The sequence below is a fragment of the Eretmochelys imbricata genome, chromosome 1 (genome assembly GCF_965152235.1).
Source record: "Eretmochelys imbricata isolate rEreImb1 chromosome 1, rEreImb1.hap1, whole genome shotgun sequence".
Classification (NCBI taxonomy): domain Eukaryota; kingdom Metazoa; phylum Chordata; order Testudines; family Cheloniidae; genus Eretmochelys; species Eretmochelys imbricata.
Genome location: NC_135572.1, coordinates 124,082,005 through 124,105,303, shown reverse-complemented (window position 1 = coordinate 124,105,303; position 23,299 = coordinate 124,082,005). Strand labels below are relative to the sequence as shown.

At 43.5% G+C, this 23,299-nt stretch overlaps 1 protein-coding gene across 1 annotated transcript in view; it reads left to right on the top strand.

Annotated features, from left to right (window-relative positions):
* Positions 1-7,393: 7,393 nt before the first annotated feature.
* HERC2 (HECT and RLD domain containing E3 ubiquitin protein ligase 2) overlaps positions 7,394-23,299 on the top strand; it is a 203,040-nt gene continuing 187,134 nt past the window's right edge. Inside the window, exons 1-2 of the mRNA XM_077814849.1 lie at positions 7,394-7,462; positions 8,547-8,660. Of these exons, the coding sequence (XP_077670975.1) occupies positions 8,589-8,660 (72 nt within the window). The 5' untranslated portion in view covers positions 7,394-7,462; positions 8,547-8,588. The remainder of the gene's footprint in view (positions 7,463-8,546; positions 8,661-23,299) is intronic.

Sequence of the window (23,299 nt, the reverse complement as noted above, 5' to 3'; positions counted from 1 at the left end):
CTAGCCGGGAAAGAGTGTGTGAAATTTCCCATCCTGATGTACAACAATTGCTCAACTACATAACTGTCAGTGGATCCATTAGCCATCGTAGGAATAAACCTAAGCAAAAATTTTCAATACTAGGTGCCTAAAATTAGTCTCTTAAATTATACACAGTCACCTAAATAGAGGTGACTGATTTTTAAAAGTTCTGAGCAGCTCCAGTACATACAAATGTATTTAGGAACCTAACTGTGCTTCTTATAGTTTACCAAATTTGACCCTAGCTCTGTGTATACTTTTGAGAAACTTCTCTAAGGGACTTTGCAAAAATTGCCTCTATAAAATCTTTTACTCCATGGGTATTAATACAGTTTGATCCAAGATTTAGGCCATTTTTAGCCTCCAAGTTACAGCACATTTCAAAACTCAAATCATGTTTAGTGATTGTGTAAGCAATGTTCAAGAAGGTGGCAAACTTTTGGACAACTTCCTGTTCACTTTTAAAGAGCTATCTAGTAATTTCTGTCGACAAGTCTTTTAGACAATACCATATAATCCTGTTTTTATGCATATCCCACGAGCAGTGGAGTAGGCATGTATATGCAGGGAATTAATGATAAAGGTCTTATACTTGCATACAAAGACTGATTTTATCCAAAAGCTTTTCATCCCTTCTCCAAATTATACACATTTCATCTTTTTGATATCAAACAAATGGATATTTAGCTTTCCATGAGTTCTGGAAAATGCATTTGTTTCTCATATTCCTTAGCATATTCGTTTGTGCCATGTACTTTGTTTACTGAACCTAAGGCCTTTGGTATTATGCTCTGCTGATTCAGGAGGATGATTTGATGTATTACAGGCATTTTTCAAATATATTGTTTAAATCAATGAAGTCTGTGTATAAAGTTTTTAAATTGTGTTTTAAAATAGTGTGTAAATCAAGGTTTAGTTTACAAATTAAATTGCTTGGCTCTGGCAGAGGCAGCAGCTAAATTTGCAATTGTAAAAGTCTGTAAGAAGCATTAGAGAAAGATCACGGCAATGAAGAATCAGACCTGCAGCTTGTGCAATTATTTATACCTGTGCAAAGCGTAAGTGTGTTACATCCTCTTTGCAAATGACTCCACAATGCAAAAGGCAGTGGAGAATCAATGGTACTGGGTTTTTGCAACAGCATGTAATCAGCCTATGATTTAGTTTATTACAAAGCCTACTTTACAATTGTTGGCAGATTAATTAAATTACTGCTTACCTTTGCCTAACTGCCTTTTAGCTATTTGACTGTAATCTCTCTTCTCCCTAGTCAACACAGGCCTCTGATTAGAATACTGTTGGATACACACAAACTGGTGCTGAACTTCAAGTATCCTTGGTAGTGCACTTCCTTCTGGTCCAGCCCTTTCTTCCAAAGCATTACTTGTGTGGCTGACATGAACAAGTCTTATTCCACTGGGAGCACAGTTGTTCTGACCATCTTTTCTTTGTTCTGCTCTCACTCAGGTCCCCAGGGTGCATGCCCCTCTGACTGGCAGCTGAATACTTCTATGCCTGATGTCACTCAAGTCTACCTCTAGTGTCCTCCATTTTCCATCCTTGGCAAAGGAGGTAAGTGAATACTTCTCTGATACCACTTGTACACCTTGGGCTTCTGGGCAACAGATTTTTATTCCAACTTTGATCTTTTTTTAATCTTAATTGTTCTGAGTACTGTTGTATTTTAAAACAAACAAATCAAACCCAGAACCAAGACATGATCCACTTTTCCTCCCTCCTCTTCTCTTTGTCACCCCATCCTACTCCCATCCCCGTTCTCCTATGTCCCAATTACTCCTACATTCCTACCATCTTTTTTCTATTCCCCCCCCCCCCAAAAAAAAAAAACAAACAAAACTTCTCTTCCCCACTTTAGAGGCAACATACAGCTCTGTTTCCTGGCTGCAATTGTCTCCTGCTGTGAGCCATCATGTCTCAGTGAAGGCCTTGTCTGCAAGAGAAAACTGCACAGATTTAGAAGCTGATTTAGTTAAATTGGCAAAAACCTCTGTGCAGATACTCTTAAGCCAAACGAAGCACGTTTGCACAAGCACTTGCACTGATTTAACTAAATCTGTGCTAAACTGACAAATGTGATTTTTATTTTTCCTCACATACACACTCCGTTTCTACTTGCCTCCATGCTCCTCTTGTCTCCTCCTACTCATGCAAAGAAGTCCATAGTTTTCTTTCTCAGCATCCCTCTTTAGAATAACCTCCTTCTTCCTGGGCATCTGGTTACTTAAGTTTTCTACTTCAAATCCCTGTTTCAAACCAACCCCTTCCTGATTATTTCACATTTCATGGAAAATTAGCAAGGAGATTTATTGATGCTGCAAAGGCAGAAAAAACAACAATGGGGGATTTTGACTACCCTCATATTAACCAGATATGTCACCTCAGGAAAGGATGCAGAGATAAATTTCTTGACACCACAAGACTACTCCAAGAAGCAGTTTGTCCTGGAACCCACAAGGGGTTAGGCAATTCTTGATTTAGTCCTAATAAGAGCACAATATCTGCTCCAAGAGGTGAATCTAGCTGAATTGCTCGGTAATAGTGACCATAATGTAATTAAATTGAACATCCGTGTAGGGGGAAAAATGCCAAAGAAAGCCACCACAGTAGCATTTAATTTCAGAAAGGGGAACTACACAAAGAAGCAGCTAGTGGAAGAGAAATTAAAAGGAAGAGTCACAAGGGTGAAATGCCACAGACTGCATGGTGGCTTGTTATAAAACCATAACAGAGGCTCAAATTAAATGTATATCCCAAGTAGTAGTGCTTAAAAAAAAAAAAAGTAAGCGGACCATAAAAAGACACCATGGTGGGGATACTAAGCAACTAAATCGCTAAAGGAGCGCTCAAGGAAGCTATGGCTGTTGTGGGGAAGCTAAACGAATTCTTTGCATCGGTCTTCACTGCCGAGGATGCAGGGGAAATTCCTACACCTAAGACGTTCTTTTAGGTGACAAATCTGAGGAACTGTCCCAGATTGAGGTATCAACAGAGGATATATTGGAACAAATTGATAAATAGTAATAAGTCACCAGATCAAATAGCATTCATCCAACAGTTCTGAAGGCACTCAAATATGAAATTGTAAAACTACTGGGATGTGTAACCTGTCACTTAAATCAGCCTCTGTACCAGATGACTGGAGACTAGGGTAGCTAATATAACTCTTTTTAAACATATTTTTTTATAAAGGCTCCAGAGGCAATCCCGGTAATTACAGGCTAGTAAGCCTAACTTCGGTACCAAGCACATTGGTTGAAACTACAGGAAAAAACAAAATGATCAGACACATAAATGAACACAATTTGTTGAGGTAGAGTTAACATGGCTTTGAGGCATGATTTCCCTTTACAACTCTATTGTATTTTGAGGGAGTCAACAAGCATCTGGACAAGTCAACATAGTGTATTGGACTTTCAGAAAGCCTTTGACAAGGTCTCTCACTAAAGGCTCTTAAGAAAAGTAGACAGTCATGGAATAGAAAAGGAATACTTGTGGCACCTTAGAGACTAACAAATTTATTTGAGCATAAGCTTTTGTGAGCTACAGCTCACTTCATCAGATGCAATCAGACGTCAAGAATTATAACATTAAAAAACCAGTCAGAGAACACTTCAATCTCTTTGGTCACTCGATTACAGATCTAAAAGTTGCAATTCTTCAACAAAAAAAACTTCAAAAACAGACTCCAATGAGAGACTGCTGAATTGGAATTAATTTGCAAACTGGATACAATTAATTTAGGCTTGAATAGAGACTGGGAGTGGATGGGTCATTACACAAAGTAAAACTATTTCCCCAAGTTCATTCCTCCCCTCCATCCCCCACTGTTCCTCAGATGTTCTTGTCAACTACTGGGAATGGCCCACCTTGATTATCACTACAAAAGGTTTTTCCCCCCCGCCCTCCTGCTGGTAATAGCTCCCCTTAAGTGATCACTCTCTTGTTAGTGTGTATGGTAACACCCATTGTTTCATGTTCTCTATGTATATAAATCTCCCTACTGTATTTTCCACTGAACGCATCTGATGAAGTGAGCTGTAGCTCATGAAATCTTATGCTCAAATGAATTTTAGTCTCTAAAGTGCCACAAGTACTCCTTTTCTTTTTGCGGATACAGACTAACACAGCTGCTACTCTGAAACCATTCATGGAATAGGAGGTCCTCTAATAGATCAGTAACAGACTAAAGGTAGGTTGAGAATCACTGCTTTATTCCTATTTACCATTGTGGGCTGCATCCAGTACTATCTGTATGGCCCTGAGGATGTCTCATGGTCCGCAGCTGTATGCTGAATGAGCTGCAAGCAGCCTGTGGGCTGGAGGTTGAGAACTACTGGAATAAAGGGTTTTCACAATGGAGAGCAGTAAATAGTGGGGCGTCTCAAGGCTCTGTACGGGGACCTGTGCTGTTCAACATAATCATAAATGATTGGGAAAAAGGAGTAAACAATGGGGTGGCAAAATTTACAGACAATTGCAAAATTACTCAAGGTAAGTTCAAAGCTAACTGCGAAGAGTTACAAAGGGCTCTCACTAAAGTGGATGACTTGGTGACAAAATGGCAGATGAAATTCAATGTTGATTAGTGCAAAGTAATGCATGTTGGAAAATGTAATCCTAACTACATACAAAATGATGGGGGTCTAAATTAGCTGTTGCCACTCAAGGAGATGTTGGAGTCATAGGGGATAGTTCTGTAGTATCTGCCCAAGCCGCAGTGGTAGCCAAAAAAGCTAACAATGTTAGAAACCATTAGGAAAGGGCTAGACAATAAAACAATGTCCTAATGCCCCTGTGTAAATCCATTGTACACTCATACTTTGAATATTGTGTGCAGTTCCGGTGACCCCATCTCAAAAAAGATATATTAGAATTGGAAAAAGTACAGAGAAGGGGAAAAATAGCTTCCATATTAGGAGAGATTAAAATCACTAAGATGATTTAAATTTGAAAAGAGATGATTAAAAGGGGATATGAGAGAGGTCTATAAAATCATGAATGGTATGGAGAATGTGAATAAGGAAGTGTTGTTTACCCCTTCACATAACACAAAAATCAGGAGTCACTCAATGAAATTAATAGGCAGCAAGTTTAAAACAAACATAGGGATGTATGTGGTCATACAACACATAGTCAACCTGTGGAATTTGCTAGCAGGGGATGTTGTGAAGGTTCAAAAAAGGCTTAGATAATATCATGCAGGATAGGACCATCAATGGCTATTAGTCACGCTGATCAGGGTGTTCCTACTGTCTGCCTGCTAGTTGCTTCTGGCCCTGGCCACTGTCACAGCAGGATAACTGGTCTGACCCAGGACAGTCGTTCTCATAGTCTATCACTAACCTACTCTTGCCATAACCACTGTCAAGGTTCCTCCCACACTCTGAACTCTAGGGTACAGATGTGGGGACCTGCATGAAAACCTCCTAAGCTTACTTTTACCAGCTTAGGTTAAAAGTTCCCCAAGGTACAAATTAGTTTTATCCTTTGTCCTTGGAATAACCACTGCCACCACCAAACTCTAACTGGGTTTACTGGGAAACGTAATTTGGACACATTTCCCCCCCCAAATCCTTCCAACCCTTGCACCCCACTTCCTGGGAAAGGTTTGGTAAAAATCCTCACCAATTTGCATAGGTGACCACAGACCCAAACCCTTGGATCTAAGAACAATGAAAAAGCATTCAGTTTTCTTACAAGAAGACTTTTAATAGAAGTAAAGAATTCACCTCTGTAAAATCAGGATGGTAAGTACCTTACAGAGTAATTAGATTCAAAACACACAGAATCCCTCTAAGCAAAACCTTAAGTTACAAAAAGGACACACAGGAATAGTCATTCTATTCAGCACAATTCTTTTCTCAGCCATTTAAAGAAATCATAATCTAACACATACCTAGCTAGATTACTTACTAAAAGTTCTAAGATTCCAGTCCTGTTCTATGCTCGGCAAAAGCAGCATACCGACAGACACAGACCCTTTGTTTCTCTCCCTCCTCCCAGCTTTTGAAAGTATCTTGTCTCTTCATTGGTCATTTTGGTCAGGTGCCAGCGAGGTTACCTTTAGCTTCTTAACCCTTTACAGGTGAGAGGATTTTTCCTCTGGCCAGGAGGGATTTTAAAGGGGTTTATCCTTCCCTTTATATTTATGACAACCACCCCTACTGCCCATTTAAAAATATTTCCAGATACTACAAGGGTTGCCAACTTTCTAATCATAGAAAACCGAACACCCCTGCCCCTTCCCAGAGGCCCTGCCCCTTCTCTGGGTTCAGAGTGTGGGAGGGGGCTCCGGGCTGAGGCAGGGGTTTGGTGTGTGTTTGTGGGTGGGTGTGGGCTATGGGTTGGGGATCCAGACCCCGACGTGGGGACAGAAATGAGGGGTCAGGCATGTGGGAGGGGGTTTGCAGGTGGGGTGGGAGTTGAGGTGAGTGGGAGGGATGAGGGCTCCAGCTCGGGATGTGGGCTGTGATGTGGAGCTGGAGATGAAGGTATGGGACTCGGTAGGGGGCTGGGGCCAAGGAGTTTGGAGTGGGGGAGAAGCTCAGGGAGGGGGTGCGGGCTCCAGAAGGGAATTTGGGTGTGGGAAGGGCCTCCAGCATTGGAGTGTGGGAGGGAGTTTGGGTGCAGGAGGGGGCGCGGGCTCCAGGCGGGTTCACTTCACGTGGCTCCTAGAAGTGGCCAGTAGGTCCCTGTGGTCCTTAGGCTCCGGGTCAGGCAGGGAGGCGCCGCTCAGCTGCTCTTGCCCCCAGGCACCACCCCTGCAGCTCCCATGGCTCACAGTTCCTGGCCAATGGGAGCTGCGGAGCCTGTGGAGGGGGGACAGCGCGTGCAGCCCCCGGGCTGCGCCTAGGAGCCACAGGACAGGTCGGTACTTCTGAGGGAGCCAAGGCAGAGAGGGCCTGGACCTACTGCGCCCCCAGCCAGACTTTGAGCGCCCTGGAGAGGCCACAGGGTCCCTTTTCAACTGGCGACCGGTCCCAGTTAACGTCACAGGGCAGCTCCCAGGACCGTCCCCGCCCCGCTTACAGGGGCTGTAACTCGGCTCCCCGCTAGGCTGCTTAGCGCCTAAGCGCTTTATGGCGGGGCCCACGCAGGCCCGGGGGCGGAGGGGCGCGCGCTACACAAACAGCCAACGGCCTTTCCCCCCGCGGCCCCGCCCCTCCCGCAATCAGTGCTTGGCCCCTACTCTCCTCCCGCTCTGTGGCTCCGCCCGCTACGAGACAGGATGTCCCGCCCCCTGTCTACACGCTGATTGGTGGATGGGCTCCTCCTGCCGGCTCCGGGATTGGCCGAGGAGGGCCAGGCCCCTCCTGCTTCCGGTGTCGCCGCAGGGGGATTGGGTGGGGGCGGGGCGAGGAGTCGGAGGAGAAGAATAGCTCGAGCCTTGTCGCGGCTGCGCGAGGAGACGGCGCCGAGGGTGAGCGCAGCGCGCGAACCGGTCCGCGCGGGGGGTCTGGGCGGCTCTCGGTGCCGTGGGGGTGAGAAATTGGAGCCGCCCCTGTCCCTGCACTGGGGATGTGCGTCTCCGCTGTTAGGCGCCGGAGGGGGGGGGATCCCTGGTGGCCGGGCTGAGCCCCCCCCGCCCGGGAGCTGCTTGGGGGGAGTCCCGTTCTCTCTGCTGGGGCTGGCCTGAGCCCTGCCCTGCTTGGGCGCCTGTTGATGCAGCTGTTAGCGGGGCAGGGGAGGTGGACAGGCCTGTCCCGGGGGATGTAATGGGGCGTCTCGGTGGGTTGAATGGAGGGCGGGAGAGGGGCCGGCCCGGCCCGGCCCTGGGGGCGCGTAAAACGGGGGGACCGGCAGAGCCATGGTGGCGGCGGGGCGGCTGCTGCTGCACAGAAGCCTGGGTTCCCCGGGGCGCCCGGGCAGCGTTCCTAGCTAACTGGATTTCGAGGTGATCAGGGCTTTACTAACCGGTGCTGAGGCCAGGTCCCCGGCCCGCAGACCGTATTACAGGAGGAATTCGAGCAGTAATGTAGGGGGGATGGTGACAACGGGCCTTGGCTGAGCTTGAAGGGGAAGAGGATGCTGTATTTGGAGAGGAGCATCATAGAAACCTCCCACCACTGTCCATCTCTGTGTGTGTGTGCGCGCGGGCGCGCGCGCGCGTGTGTGAAAACGGTACTAGCTTTGGGTTTGTCGGCTGCTGGCGTACTCTGGATCAATTATTTATTTCATGCACCATTTACGGGTCTGAGGGGCAGAGACAGCAGCCCGGGCCTCTGATGGCATCCTTCGGTGCATCAGAAAGGATGTTTTCACCATCCTCGGGAGGGGAAGGTTTGTGGTCTGAATAGCGTTGTTGTTACCTTTTCCTTCCTTCCTTCCTTCCTCCCCCTTTTTTCCTCCCCTTTATGCATTGTCAGGGTGTCAGCTCCTATGAGAGATAGGGAGAGTCATATAAATACAACCTTAGAGGAAATGGGAATTTTTCTGGTATTACCAAGAATAACTTTGTATAGCTTATTTTATCTACTAGATTTTTTTTTCCCCTCCACTGACAGGTCTGGCCACTCTGCCAGCCTAGAGAGGTCTGGAGAAGGAAAATGTCTTCTGAACCTTTTTGTCTGGCTGCTCAAACTAGGTTTGATTCCAAATGGCTGAAGACAGATTTACAGGTAAGGACTTTCCTTGTGGTTTTTTATTATAGTATTTTGTATCATGGCATTTGGTGTGCACATCAGCAATGTTTTTAAATGTCAATTGGTAACAAACTGAAGAAGCTAACTATGCTGTTGAAAATGGCATGCAGTTTCTGAGCATGCTGCCCTGAGAACTGATCTCAAAGAAGCAATAAAAGCACAGTTTTAATTTCAGTGTAGTCTCTATTTTGTTTAAAACCAAGCTGAAGTATATATTTTTGCTTTTTAATGTCTTTATTCAGGGGTTCATGTTTAATTAGTAGAGCTCTGTGAGTTTAAAAAGTACTGTAAATATTTTTAGTCTACTGTTTACTCTCACTATTTATAGCTGATAGCTATAACATGGAAGAAAAACTGTGGTTAAGGAGTACTTGTGGCACCTTAGAGACTAACAGATTTATTTGAGCAGAGTCTCTAAGGTGCCACAAGAACTCCTTTTCTTTTTGCGGATACAGACTAACACCTCTGCTACTCTGAAACCTGTGGTTAAGGAAAACTGAAATCTGATCAAATTGTTACTTGCACGTAGAAGAGTAGGAGCAACTACTTTAAATCCACAGATGAATTTCTTGATAATTCTGCTTGGATTATTTGTAGGGACTTAAATCGTGGTGTGTGGGTCTCCCCCCTGCCCCCTTTCTTAAAAAACGTCCTACAAGGAGCTGTTTGATAAGTTTATCTTGAATCTTTGTCCTGTTTTTGACCTGTGGAAAAACATTGTACCTTGTTCAGAGATTTATTGTGAAAGGGGAACATATAACTCTCTTATCTGTGATGTTTGACTGAAAACCAAAACATATGCACTCGTGATAAGGCCATGGAAAATGGGAATAAAGATTTATTATAATGTTATAGTTTCTAGTTTTCAAATCCATGTTGTAATTAGTGGTAGTATGTAGAGGTTCGGGTCAGTAAAGCATTTGGGATAGAATGTTCAGTCAATGGAATGTTCAGTCAATCAGATATGTATATATTTTTCAGTACTCTACATTTTCAAAGTAATACATAAAATGGCATTGAAGTAGGTCAGTCAGTATTATCCTTCAGTTACAGGTGAGGAAACTGAGAGAATGGCATAGTCAAGTGACCTTTCCCAAGATTACACAGAGTGACTGAATGGCCGAGCTGAGCCTAGAATTTAGCTCAGGGGTCCGGACCCCTCAGGGAGTCACAAGGTTATTACATGGGGGGTCGTGAGCTGTCAGCCTCGACCCCAAAACCAACTTTGCCTCCAACATTTATAATGGTGTTAAATATATACACATTTTTTAAAACTCATTGGGGGGGGTCGCACTCAGAGGCTTGCTATGTGGAAGGGGTCACCAGTACAAAAGTTTGAGAACCACTGATTAGCTGTTCCTGTGCCTACATAAATGAGACAGACTTTGTCCTGGGGAGCCCGCAATCTGATGAGATTCTGTCTCCAATATTTTCCATCTAAAGTATAGCAAAACCGGATTCACTACTAGCATGCAACTTTTAGCGGGTTGGTATTTTCACATTACATTCATTGGAAAAACCTTGTATATGAAATTCCGAGAGATGACTGAACTCACATTGGATATTGGTAAAGTAATTCTCCTCTTTCCCCTCCCAATAGCCTGCATTGCTACCTGCAAAAAACAAAACAAACTTTTAGCAAGTTAATAAGTAAGCGTTGTGAGTGATATCTAAGATGCTTTTTATTTTTTTAAGAAATAACATAGATGCTTTTAAATGGCCAAGTTACATATATTTCATACCTGAGCTCAAATTTTGAGCTAAGCATCTTGAAGAAAAATTATAGGTCGCAAACATGCAGTGTCAGCTACAAGAGAATAGTGGAAATTTGTAGTTGAAAGTGGTGGCCTTTCTTTCTGGTCAAGTTCGTGGTTTGTTTTTTGTTTCAACTGTTTGTTTTTCTTCTGAACTGGGAGATTACAAATTTGTCTGCTCATGTGATTTGTTTGATAATGTCTTTGTTAATATTCTGAACCTCTTGTGATTGCTCGGGAACATGATCAACAAAATGGTCCTAGCATCTTGAATTTAATTTGAGGTTGTTTTTTGATTGGATGAATTATAACTGCAATAAGTACTTTTTGCCTATTGTGGGAATCCAGGTAATGGTTAACTCTTTAATGAGCTATATTAAGAGGAACTCCTAATATTAAGGAACTTTTAATTTTCAGTAAATAAAAAGTAAATCTTTTCATGACAAGAAACCAATTACATCTAAAGTTGTCAAAACAATATTTTGTCTTACCTGAAACATAATAGAGTAATTGAGAGCAGAGCTACCATTATGATGTCCAGATGCTAAATGTTAAAATCAGTTGTTTGTTTCCTCTTGTTTCATCTACAGTCTGTTGAAGAACAGTCAGAGTTGTTGTCTCCAACTATTATCAGACATTACCCCCACGTTTTGTTAGAAAAGTAATGTACTGATTTGGTCTCTTCAAATTTAGCTTTTTTTTTTTTTTTTGCTGCCTAATATTACACTGGCTCTGTTCTCAGTGTAATGCCAGGCCGCCCGCCCCCAAAAATCTACATCTATATATAAAATCTGTGTAATTTTTTCCAACTAAAAAAAAACACTTGTATATGGGTCCTTGAAGTAGTTTAAGTTCTTCAACTATAGATCCTCTGTGGATTTGTCTCTTTCTTAGTGCATGCTGGACTGTACTGGCTACTGGGTAGAATAATCCAATTATTCTATGGCTTTTATATTGATTTATTTGATATAATATAAATCACGTCAGAAAAGAAGTATCCCTTTTTAAGGTGAGAGATCACATTTAGTGTGCTGGACTCTTGTTGACATCCTTTGTCTCCTGTACATGAAACGATTGTAGAATGGCTTTATGGCAGAGACTCCCAAACTTTTTTGCTCCCCTACCCCCAGGAGCTGGGGCCAGGAGCGGAGCCGGGGGCAGAGCAGGGCTGGGTGGCACTCCCTCCTGACACCCTGGGGGGGCTGACCTGAACATTCCTCTGTGCACACCATAGTTTGGGGACCATTGCTTTATGGAGTCTTGTATGCAGTGTAATAGTAGTGTCCGTCCCAGGATATTAGAGAGACGAGGTGAATGAGGTAATATCTTTTACTGGATCAACTTCTGTTGCTGAGTGAGACAAGCATTTGAGCCACACAGAGCTCTTCTTCCGGTCTGGGAAAGGTACTCCTAGCATCACAGCAAAATGCAAGTTGGACAGATTATCTAGCAAAAGTCATTAGCAGAGGCCCAAGAGGCTGCAAGCAGTCCCATGTTCCATTGCAGGGCTTGAGGATTGCTGGTAGCCTAGTGTAGTTTCCTCTGAGCCTTGAAAGAGGGAGGGTGGATATCTTTCCTCTGGGTAGAACAGCGCTTCTGAGGCCTGCCTTGTTCTGTGTCTTTTGTTATATGCTGATAATTTACTATAGCTGTATGGGCTCTTATTTCAAGCTTGACAACTTTGGCAAGTATTGTGGATTGAAGTCAATTAAATCCCATTCTCTGTGGAGATCATTAACTCTTTTTTTGCTCTGGCCTGGTGTGAAGTTTGTGCCACTGCATTACAATAGCCCATATAAACGTAACTGTGGAACAAATGATTAGTTTAAAATGGGTCATGTGCAGCCATTCTTTTTCCATGCCATGGGACCTCAGGCATGTACAGAACAGAAGGTCCAATATGAATTAGTGAAGTTTGAAAAGATATGAGTGAGGTCAGCATGGATGATACAGCACAGAGCCTAGTTGAAAGTGCCCTAATTCTGTTTCAGGGTAATGACTGCCAAGGGTTCAGAGCCAATGTAATGTGGCATGTTCTGCTGTTAGCTTTCAGGGAACATGAAATCACCTGCACAAGTTCCGTTGTTATCCTAAAACCGGAACCTTTCTGTTCTTGAAGGAAAACTGCTAAAACCTTTTCAGTAAAAAGAGTACTTGTGGCACCTTAGAGACTAACCAATTTATTTGAGCATAAGCTTTCGTGAGCTACAGCCGCTTGCATCTGATGAAGTGAGCTGTAGCTCATGAAAGCTTATGCTCAAATAAATTGGTTAGTCTCTAAGGTGCCACAAGTACTCCTTTTCTTTTTGCGAATACAGAGCAGCACGGCTGTTACTCTGAAACTTTTCAGTAAAGATGTGTAAAGTTTTATTGGTAGCTATGTTTACTTATTCTCTTTCCCTGTCTCTCTCAGCTACCAGTTTGTCAGTATTATTGTAGATGCCATCTTGGATCATTACAAGGCCAAAGTTCTCTTCTTAAATATTTTGAAGTCTTATTTATACATCTTTTATATCATTTCAATATGACTAGTTGTTTAATACATCTATTGTTCTCCCGCTGTTCACTATTCGGTAAGTGAACTTTCTCCCACTGACCCTTACAAAATGTGTGTTCATGGTTGACCAGGTTATTGAACAGTGAAGTCCAAAGAACATGTCAAAAATAGATAGTTTCTAGTGCACTATATCCCAGGGCTCAAATTATTTGAAACCAAAATTAATGATGTTCTAAACTAACTACACTAGATATTGAATATTTATCAAGTTATTTGAAGTTTTCAACTTAAAATCTAGATTTTTTTTTCTTCAGAAGTATTAGCTGTCACAATTCCAGTTGAAGTCAGTGGGAGCGTGCACCTATGAAACTCGAGCCTCTTCCCGCTTAGACAGTAACTGTAATAATAGCTTTCTGGAATACTGAGCTTGATGATCTCCCCATCTGGCTTGTTTTTTATTAATTGCCAGGTTAGCAAACGAGAACCTGGAATCTGAAAGTAGTTACACGCTTTCTCTATATGTTGTTACTGCTAACTACTATTTTATGAGCTGGTCCTATCTGTAAAGTTAACTCTGGTAATAAGCTGAGTGTTGCTGATAACTCAGGTGTGTGGGGCATCCCCATGGTCATAACTTGAGTTGGCTAGCATGTCAGGGGATATAGGCTGACAGTATTGTAGTATAACTTGACAGCTGGTAAAGAAACATGTAATGAACTGTTACAGAAATGTATATGAAATAATATTAGAGAAGTAGAGTCATTTTTTCCTTTTCTTACAACATTAAATATATTTCTGCTTTCTGTGTGTCTTGTTGACACAGGTCTCAAACAGTGCTTAAAAAAATCAGAAAACTGGTTTGTCTTATCTACAGTGGATTCTTGGTCTGTGTAAGGCAAAGCAAACCAGACAAGTGTGTGATTACTAGCCAGCTGTAGATCTCCATAGTAAAACAGAGTATGGAGGATAGATACTGACTGGAAGGGACTAGCTAACCAGCAACTGGAAGGCCACAAGAAGCAGATAAGAATAAGACCACTGTTGCAAGGAACAATGGAAAACAGCTTGTGTCTTTTGCCGACAGAAGTTGCTCCAATAAAAGATATTATCTCGCCCACCTTCTGTCTTTACTTTCCAATATTAGAGAGACAAGGTGGGGTGATGTAGTGTCTTTTCTTGGGCCAACTTCTGTTGGTGAGATAAGCTTTTGAGCTTATGTAGAGATCTTCTTCGGATGCACTGACAGTTCTGTAATAGAAAGCAGGATTGATGGTGTTGCTGAAAGGTTGTCTGGACTAATAGATCCTAGGAGGTGGGTGAGGCGGTCCAAATAGACCTTTAATTAAATGAAAAAGCTAAGAAAAAATCTAACTGGAATAGAAAAGGAATTAATAATCTTTTTCCTACTAGAACTGTTTTTCAGAGGAAGGATGCGTTCTATTATCTCCCTGTCCAAAATAGTTTTTCAGTCAAGTATGTTGACATGAGAGGAGGCAAGAGAGAACATGTATCACTGTGTAATGGTAACATTTTGAGTATATGATGGGTGGTGTGGCATGAAGATTTTGTTGGCATGAGTTTTTTGATTGCCACTCAAGAATAATGCAACTATGACAAACATATTTATACCGCACTGTGTATTCTGTACATACCATAAAGAGTATAGGAACTATTTTAGGAATATTGTAGAGTTCTAAAAAACTTATTAGGATTATTTCTTTTAGCCTTCTGGGTGTACAGCCAGGTGCCTCAGTGTGCGAAACTGTGTATATATTTCCAAGGGAGAGAAATAAAAAGACCTTCTAAGGTGTGTCTAAAAATAACCTATATTATCTTGTTCAGATATATAAATTGTCATAACACCACAGTTTTCATGTGCCTTGTAGAACTAGACGTGAGTGCTGGGTCCCATTGGAAAGGGGAAAAGCTCCCCAATTGTGTTTTGCTTCTGTTTCTAGCCTTACATGGCAACAAGAAATTAAACTTTAAAACAGTCTAGGAAAACTGTCAGATCTTATTCTTACTTTTCCTGGATCATCATCAATTGTACTTCTCAAGGAGAAGTACCACATATTGCATTAGAAGGACAAAAGGCATATGGGCTTTATTTATTTATTGTAGATAGGCTTTTGAAACTGCTCTAAGTGCTGGGTAGATGGAGTAATGTGCAGGTGATGATGTCTTATGTATGTGCAACACTGGTCACACCCGTGCAACTTAGCATGTGGATATCTCCTCTGCGTGTGATGTAGAATTTTCAAAACACTGTTCAGAAATTCCTGTTTCAGTGTGTCTGCTGGGTGAATGATCTGTTGTCTCCCAATGGAGGCTGCCATTTAGATTAAACCGTGCCCCACAGCAGAAGCCAAGCTTGATGCCAAGTGCAACTGAAAGAACTAGTGTTGCTATTGGCAGCCTAAATAATAGGCTTATACTACCAATGAAAGCCTGACTTCCAAGGCAAAGTGATTCTGGCTGGCTTGTCATTATCAAACTGTTAAGATGGCTTTGTCTTTGTTTACTAATGTTTTAATTAGATTGTTAAAGTTTCTTAAATACAATATTTTGTAATTAGACAAATAGAATATTCTCTTACTGCATTCTAGTTTTTCCTTTAACATGTGGGGAATCACGTTTGGTAGAGTATTTGCCAGCATTGGGAGAGATACAGGTATATGGAAAAAGCTATAAACAGTAACAGGTCATTCATGTTTACTTCAGACATGCTTTTAGATGTATTTCAAAATTCTTGTCCCCTTCTCCCTTAATTTGAGCCAAGTGTGAAAAGTTGTGACAAAACAGATTGTTACCAGGGCTTAAAAAATTTACCTGACCCTTTGTAGCCCAAGAATTAATCTTGTTAAGTGTGTAAGGGTATGTCTACACTTTATCTGGGAGTGAGCCTCCCAGCCTGGGTCCACAGACTTGAGCAAGCGCTTCAAGAATAGCATGAGTCTGTGAACCCAGGCTGGGAGGCTTGCACCCTGATGCAGTGTATCCTTGTGTACTTGTGCTGGCACCCCCACCAATTAAAGAAATAAAACTGATATATAGTGTATTTAATAAAAATAACAAATTTGTTAGTTTCTAAGGTGCCACAAGTACTCCTTTTCTTTTTGCGAATACAGACTAACACAGCTGCTACTCTAAAACCTGTCTGTGTATTTAATAGTAACACTATCAGTCGCCTTTCTGTTGAATACGTTTTTAAAACGTTTTAAACATGCCATGTCTCTTACATTTGTCATACCTTTTTCCCTTCTTGACTTCACTCTCATCTATTTTTTTTTTTAAACCCCTATAGAATATGGCTTGTTTTCTCGACAACATTTTCAGGTTTTTCTTTTGCCTCCACACTCTTATGAGAGTCTTGCTCTTTCCTCTCCTTACTTCCCTACTTTCCACTCTTGTCCATATCTACCTCATACATAGAACTTAAACAATTTTAGCAGAAAGCCAATACCTAGGGGACTAAAACTACTAGTCAAAGCCAGATACAGAAGATTGGCCCTAGCCTCCAGCTGGGAAAGCCTCCCAGGCCAGCTAGTGGAAAGGGGAGTGTGTTGGGCTTCCTATACTGATGCTGTTTTTAGATCCTGCTCTATTAACTGAATAGCAGTAGTAAAGAGTCTGCTGTAGCTTGGGAAAGCAATGGGCAGCAGCCAAGGTACTAGAGCTGTCTCTTCTTAATAAGACAGCTTTGCGTCAACTTACAGTCATTTCATATTTGGAAGGCTATTTTTGTAACCATACGGGCTAGAGGTAACTTTTTCAAAGGGGTAACAAACTTTAAGAAGTATACTCATGTCTGAAATCTTTGTACCTGTTATTAATTATGCCTAAAATCCTGATCTTAAATTGAGTTCCTTTGCCAGCCTGGAATCCTGTTGCATTTGGTGAGGCTCCCCTGCATCTGTGTCATCCACCTGTGAGGATCTTATTGTCGTATCAGGGCCTTGGTTATTAAAATGGAAAAGTTAGCGCAGACTATTTTTTTACTTATGTGGTGGGTTTCAGTCACTTCCTCTTTACAGTCAGTTTCTGAAAAGAGCCTTACAAACATCAACAGGGTTCAGAAACACTTGCAGTTTTAAATAACTCAAAAATGTAAAAAAAAATCCTGGAGTGCTCCATCATTCTATTTTATGAAAACAATCAATTAAAATCAATTTGATGCTGTCCCTCAACGAAAGCTTTGGTTCTGAAGGAGTTAGTGGTATTTGACTTTTCACTCACTCGTAACAATTTAAGAGTCTCCTGTAGCAAGTAGGATTTTTCAAATCCTGTAGAACACTAGTGTTAATGCATCTTCCTGTTTAAATTAAAGCTCGGAAAAAGTACTTTCTGGTGTCCAGTGGGAAGACTTCCAATATTTAGGACTTTAGTAGCAGAGTATGGAACTGATGCAGTTCTAGTAAGCTTCACTCTTACTCCTCAAGCTAAATAGTAAAATACAAGTGTTACAAGTATTTGCTTCACTATGGCTTTTCATGGTAAGTGGGGTATGATCCTATGGAGACTGGGAAAAGGGAGCCAGAAAAAAAAACAAAACCAACCACAAAAGAGAGACAACAAAAGGGTAAGAAATACAAAAAACAGACTTAAAGAGGCAAAGACAGAGTGTGTGGGAGAGAACAGGGGAATATGAATGTTACTTTTCTACCCTTCTCTTTACAGCAGTCTGAGTGGGAGGGGAGATAAAAGAAGGAAAAAAGGTCCTGTTTTCCCCCCCCCGCTCACCCCCCCTTTTTTTAAGGGTTGATACAAAATATGATGCAGCTGCAAGGAAGAGGCAGGATGCTCTTTTCTTTCTCCCCTTTGCACTGCTAGGGATTTTGGAATGCTTCCCAGTGAGTAGTTCCTGTCTTTCATAACTGGCCGTTGTTAGTAGATTTCTGATACATTTTTCAGGTTGCTATTTAAATGTTTCTTTGAGGGTTGTGTCTTAATTAAGTTCTTGGATGGATGGTTTTGCTGCCTGCTTTGTTTTACTTGCAGTACGTGCTTCAGCGAAGTTCATACAAGTAACTTCAGACTTTCATTCTGCCTACAGGGCAGTTTGCTCTTGTGGCATAAATTGTTAATCAGCTAGGCCAGAGGTGAGCAAACTATGGCCCACAGGCCACATCTGGCCCGTGGGACTGTCCTGCCCGGCCCCTGAGCTCCTTGCCCGGGAGGCTAGCCCACAGCCCCTCCCCTGCTGTTCCCCCTCCCCCACAGTTATGCCACTGCGCAGGCAGCAGGGCTGCGAGCTCCTGCTGCTCTGAGTGGCATGGTAAGGGGGTGGTGGCGGTGCAGGGGTTGGGTAGGGGGTCCTGGGGGGGGGTGGTGGTTCGGGGCAGGGGGGTCCCAGGAGGGGGAAATCAGGGGACAAGGAGCAGGGGGGGTTGGATGGGTCGGGAGTTCTGAGGGGGGCAGTCAGGGGGCGGGAAGTGGGAGGGGGTGGTTAGGGGGCAGGGGCCAGGCTGTTGTGAAGGCACAGCCTTCCCTACCCGGCCCTCCATACAGTTTTGCACCCCGATGTGGCCCTCGGGCCAAAAAGTTTGCCCACCCCTGAGCTAGACCATGTTCAGAGAATCTTGGCAAACAAATCTCTAAACAGTTGATTCCAAAACAATTTACCCAACTCCTGTTTATTTCTAAAAGAATCCTATTTTTAAAAAACTTCAGTTGAGATTGTGCATGGAAAAATATGGTGAGGATTCAGGGTCTCATGCAGGTGATGTGGCAGTGTCTCCTCCATTTGGATTAGAAAGGAGCATAATAGTTGGCATGCATGATTTGGTCTATGGAGTTAATGAAAAGTTAGATCTCCTAGATTCTGCTGTCTTCCTGCTCAAGGTCATCTGCCCAGGAAGGGATTCAGGACTTCTCTTGAGACTTGAGAGAAATAGCTAACAGTTGGAATAGGAGTTTGCACAGAGGGAGAGTAGGCTTCTAAATTAGTTTTTTAAGTTAGTTGTTAATTGGGCTAAAGAAAATCTATTAAACTAAATAAACACTTCAGCTTCTAACTTTAAAAAGTAAACCTAGTGCCAGTCAGAGTAAAAGCCTCAGTTTAATTAAGCGGGTAAGATCACCAATAGGTTACGGTGGGGGCTGCTGAGTGTGTAGTACATTAATGTAGTGCTTCCTAATTCCATTCTCCAAATGGTGACTATGGTTGCCAGGTGTGTCCAGTCTGGTATGGGAGCAAATGCAGAAAGGCGGCCTGTCAGTTGAATTTCTTCTCTGTAAGACTAGCAGTTGCACACAAGGCTGTCCTTACCAATACGCAAAGTGTGCAGCTGTACTTTTCTGGTGCCCTACACAGCTGCTCCAGCCCCTGCTTCGCCTCTTCTGCTGCTGCTCCACCTCAGCTCTGGCCTCACTCCACCCCTTCCCCAAAGCCTCTGCCCTGCCCCTGCTTCACTCCCGCTCCATCCCCACTCCCCTGAGGACTGAAGTAGGGCTGGGCCTGCACTCACCAGGGGTGGGAAGTCCAGTGGCCCGGCCCCAACCGCACTGCTGGTGAGTGCTGAGGGGTGGTTCCTCCCTTTCCCCCAAGCCTGCCCCCCTCCCCCAGGGGTGCTGTGTAGGGCACCAGAATAGCTAGGGACGGCCCTGGTTGCACATGAATGTTTTGGAGAATGTGATCCTGAACTCACTGAGTATCTTCAGAAACCTCTTTATCCCTAAATGTTCTGTTAATAGAATTATAGAAATGTAGGACTAGAAGGGACCTCATTAGATCATCTATTCAGTCCCCTGCACTGAAGCAGGAATTAGTGTTATCTAGATGATCCCTGATAGGTGTGTGTCTAACCTGTTCTTAAAAACCTGCACTGGTAGAGATTCTATAACCTGCCTAGGTAATTTGTTTCAGTGCTTAACTACTCTTACAGTTAGGAAGCTTTTCGTAATGTCTAACCTAAATCTCTCTTGCAACAATTTAAGCCCATTACGTTTTATCCTGTCATCAGTGGTTAAGGAGGACAACTTGTCACCCTCCTCTTTGTAACACTTATGTACTTGAAGACTGTTATTATGTCCACCCTCTGTCTTCTCTATTCCAGACTGAAAATACTGAGTTTGTTTAACCTTTCCCTGTAGGTAATGTTTTCTAGACCTTTAATCGTTTTTGTTGCTCTTCTCTGGATTTATTCCAATTTGGCCCCATCTTTCCAAAACTGTGGTGCCCACAACTGGCTAGAGTGCTCCAGCTGAGGTCTTATCAGTGCGGAGTAGTAGTAGAATTACTTCTCATGTCTAAGGCTACATTTTAGTCACAGGTGTGGGGTTTTTTTTAAGTAAAAGTTATAGACCAGTCACTAAACAATAATTCATGGTCCGTGACCTGTCTATAACTTGTACTATATACTTCTGACTAAATCTTGGGGTGGGGGGCGCCACGGGTGTTCAGGGGTGGGGCGTGCCGGGGCTGGCAGGCTCCCTACCTAGCTCCTTGTGGCTCCCTGGAAGCGGCGACCTATCCCTCCCTGAGGTCCTAGCTCTGTGCGCTGCGTCCGCCTGCAGGCACCACCCCTGCAGCTCCCAATGGCTACAGTCCCCAGATAATGGGAGCTGTGGAGCCAGCACTTGGGGCAGGGGCAGCGCGTGGAGCTAGGAGCTGAGGGAGGGACTTGTCTCCCCTTCTGGGGAGCTTCCCGAGGTAAGTGCCACACAAGAGCCCTCACCCCCTTCTGCACCCAAACTCCCAGCCCTGAGCCCCTTCCCACACCCAAACTCCTGCTGGTGCTGCTTTGGCAGTGGGCAGGGGGGAGGGCCAAGACTGCCCTAGCAGTGGCCTGTGTGGCTGTTCAGGGGCTGCCCGAGCTGCTCAGGCAGCCCCTGGGCCAGCTGTACCTGCCACTTCAGAAGTCATAGAGGTCCCAGAAAGTCACGGAATCCATGACTTCTGTGATAAACTCGCAGCCTTACTCATGTCTTTTTTACAATACTCCTGTTAATACATTCCAGAATGTTTTTGCAACAGTATTGCTTTCTGTTTAGTTTGTGATCCACTATAACCTCAAGATGCTTTTCAGCAATGCTCCTTCCTAGGCAGTCATTTTCCATTTTGGATCTGTGCAATTGATTGTTCCTTCATTAGAATACTTTGAGTCTCTCCATACTAAATTGCATCCTATTGATTTCAGACCATTTCTCCAGTTTGTCAAGGTAATTTTGAATTCTAATCCTGTCCTCCAAAGTTCTTGCAACCACTGCCAGCTTGGTATCATCTGCTAACTTTAAGTGTACTCTCTTTGCCATTATCTAAATCATTTATGAAGAGATTGAATAGAACTGGACCCAGGACCGATCCCTGCAGGACCCCACTCAATATGCGTTTCCAGCTTAACTATGAACAAGAGATAACTGAGTACTGTTTTTCAGCCAGTTGTGCACCCACCTTATAGTAGGTTTGTCTAGACTATATTTCCCTAGTTTGCTTATGAGTAGGGTGACCATATGTCCTGTTTTGGCTGGGACGGTCCTTTTTAAAGTCCTGTACTGGCCATCCCGATTTTTTGGGCAAAACTCTGCATTTTGCCAGAAAGGTGGGGTGTGACCCTCTAGTGGGACACGGAGGAATGTGTGGGGCGGGGGGAGCAGCAATACCAGCCCTATATAGGAGGGAGGGCTCAGGAGAGTGGCTTAGGCCAGGCAAGCCCAGTGTGGCCAGGTGGCAGGGGGTCTTGGGCCGGCCCAGTCTGCAGAAGGAGAGAAGGGGGCATTAGTCCCTTTGGGGAAAATTCTCACCCAAGTTATGAGAAGATCATGTGAGACAGAATCAGAAGCCTTAGTAAAGTTGAGATACATCACATCTACTGCTTTCCCCCATCCACAAGGGTTGTTTCTCTGTCAAAGGAGGATATCAGGTTGACTTGATGCAGGGGCATGTACAGGGATTAAACATTTGATGGCTTTTGGAGGGGCATGTTTTGTGCCCCTACCGTGGCCACGGGGCTGGAAGAACTGTCAGGTCCCTCTGTGACCCTGGCCCATGCCTCTGCTTGCCTCCCCTTGAGCACGTCCCAGCTTGTTGTGATTTGGTCTTGATAAATCCATGTTGACTGTTACTTATCTTTCTTTTTTTAGGTGCTTACAAATTGATTGTTTGCTCCATTATCTTTGTGGATACTAAAGTTAATTGGACTGGTCTATATTTCCCTGGGTTGTCCTTATTTCCCTTTTAACATATAAGTATTATGTTTGGCCTTTTTCAGTCCTCTGGGATCTCTCCCATCCTCCATGGGTTCTCAAATATAATCATTAATGGCTCAGAGATGTCTTCTGTTAGTTTAAGTATTCTAGGGTGTATTTTGTCAGGGCTCAGGCCCTGTCAACTTGAAGACACTAACTTGTCTAAGTAATTCTAAATGGGTTCTTTCCCTATTTTAGCCTCCGATCCTACCCCTTTTATACAGATGTTAGCTATGTTAGTTGTTTGATCACTGCTAGCCTTTTTGATGAAAAGTGAAACAAAAAAAATTGTTTTGCATTTCGGTCGTTGTTGCATTTTCTACTATTTTTCCCTCCTTTTTGAGTGATCGGCTTACCGTGTCCTTGGTCTTCCTCTTACTTCTAATGTATTTGTAAAATGTAGTCTTGTTTTGTTACCTTTTATGTCCATATCTAATTTAATCTGATTTTGTGCCTTGGCCTTTCTAATTTGTCCCTATATGCTCTGTAAGGGTTGTGGTACAGTGACTAGGGGGGAAAAACTTTAAAATTCTCCCACACTTTTCCATAGTTGGGGGTCATTGTATATCTCATTGCTGAGGGTAAGCAGGGAAGCAAGGGTATGTCTACTACATGCTTGTGGCTTCTGCCCTGGTCCCTATGCTACTCGCCTGTGTGCTGCTTTGGTCCTCTCACAAGTGATTGCCGAATAGCACAGGAAAGCTTCCTACAATGGGGGAAGGAAAAGAGCAGCTCTGCCAAAGAACCTTCAGCAGGGGATTGCAGAGTACCTCCAGGAAAACTTCCTAGAGATCTCTCTGGAGGATTCCCATGAGATCTTGGCGTGCATCAACACCCTGTTCTGCTGTACTGATTAGCTGCACAGAGAAATGTCCAGCACAGAGGAACACAGCCAGCCTTGTACATTTCTATACCCTGAACCCGCCTCTGAACTACGCAAACTGCTTCCCAGGCATCTCCTTTCCTGCTTCTTGCTCACCGGAGAGCAACTGCTGAGACTGGCCAGACACCTTCAGAGTGGTGAAGAGTTCCTGGCTGCCTGCCCCATGGGGCAACCTGGCCAGGAGCTCCTCATCATTGTTTAACTCCACCTCTTCATCAGTGCAGGAATAGTGTTCAAAGGCAACGGGTAACTTGGATTAGAAAAGGGAAATGTAAAACCTGAGATTGTCTGTTTA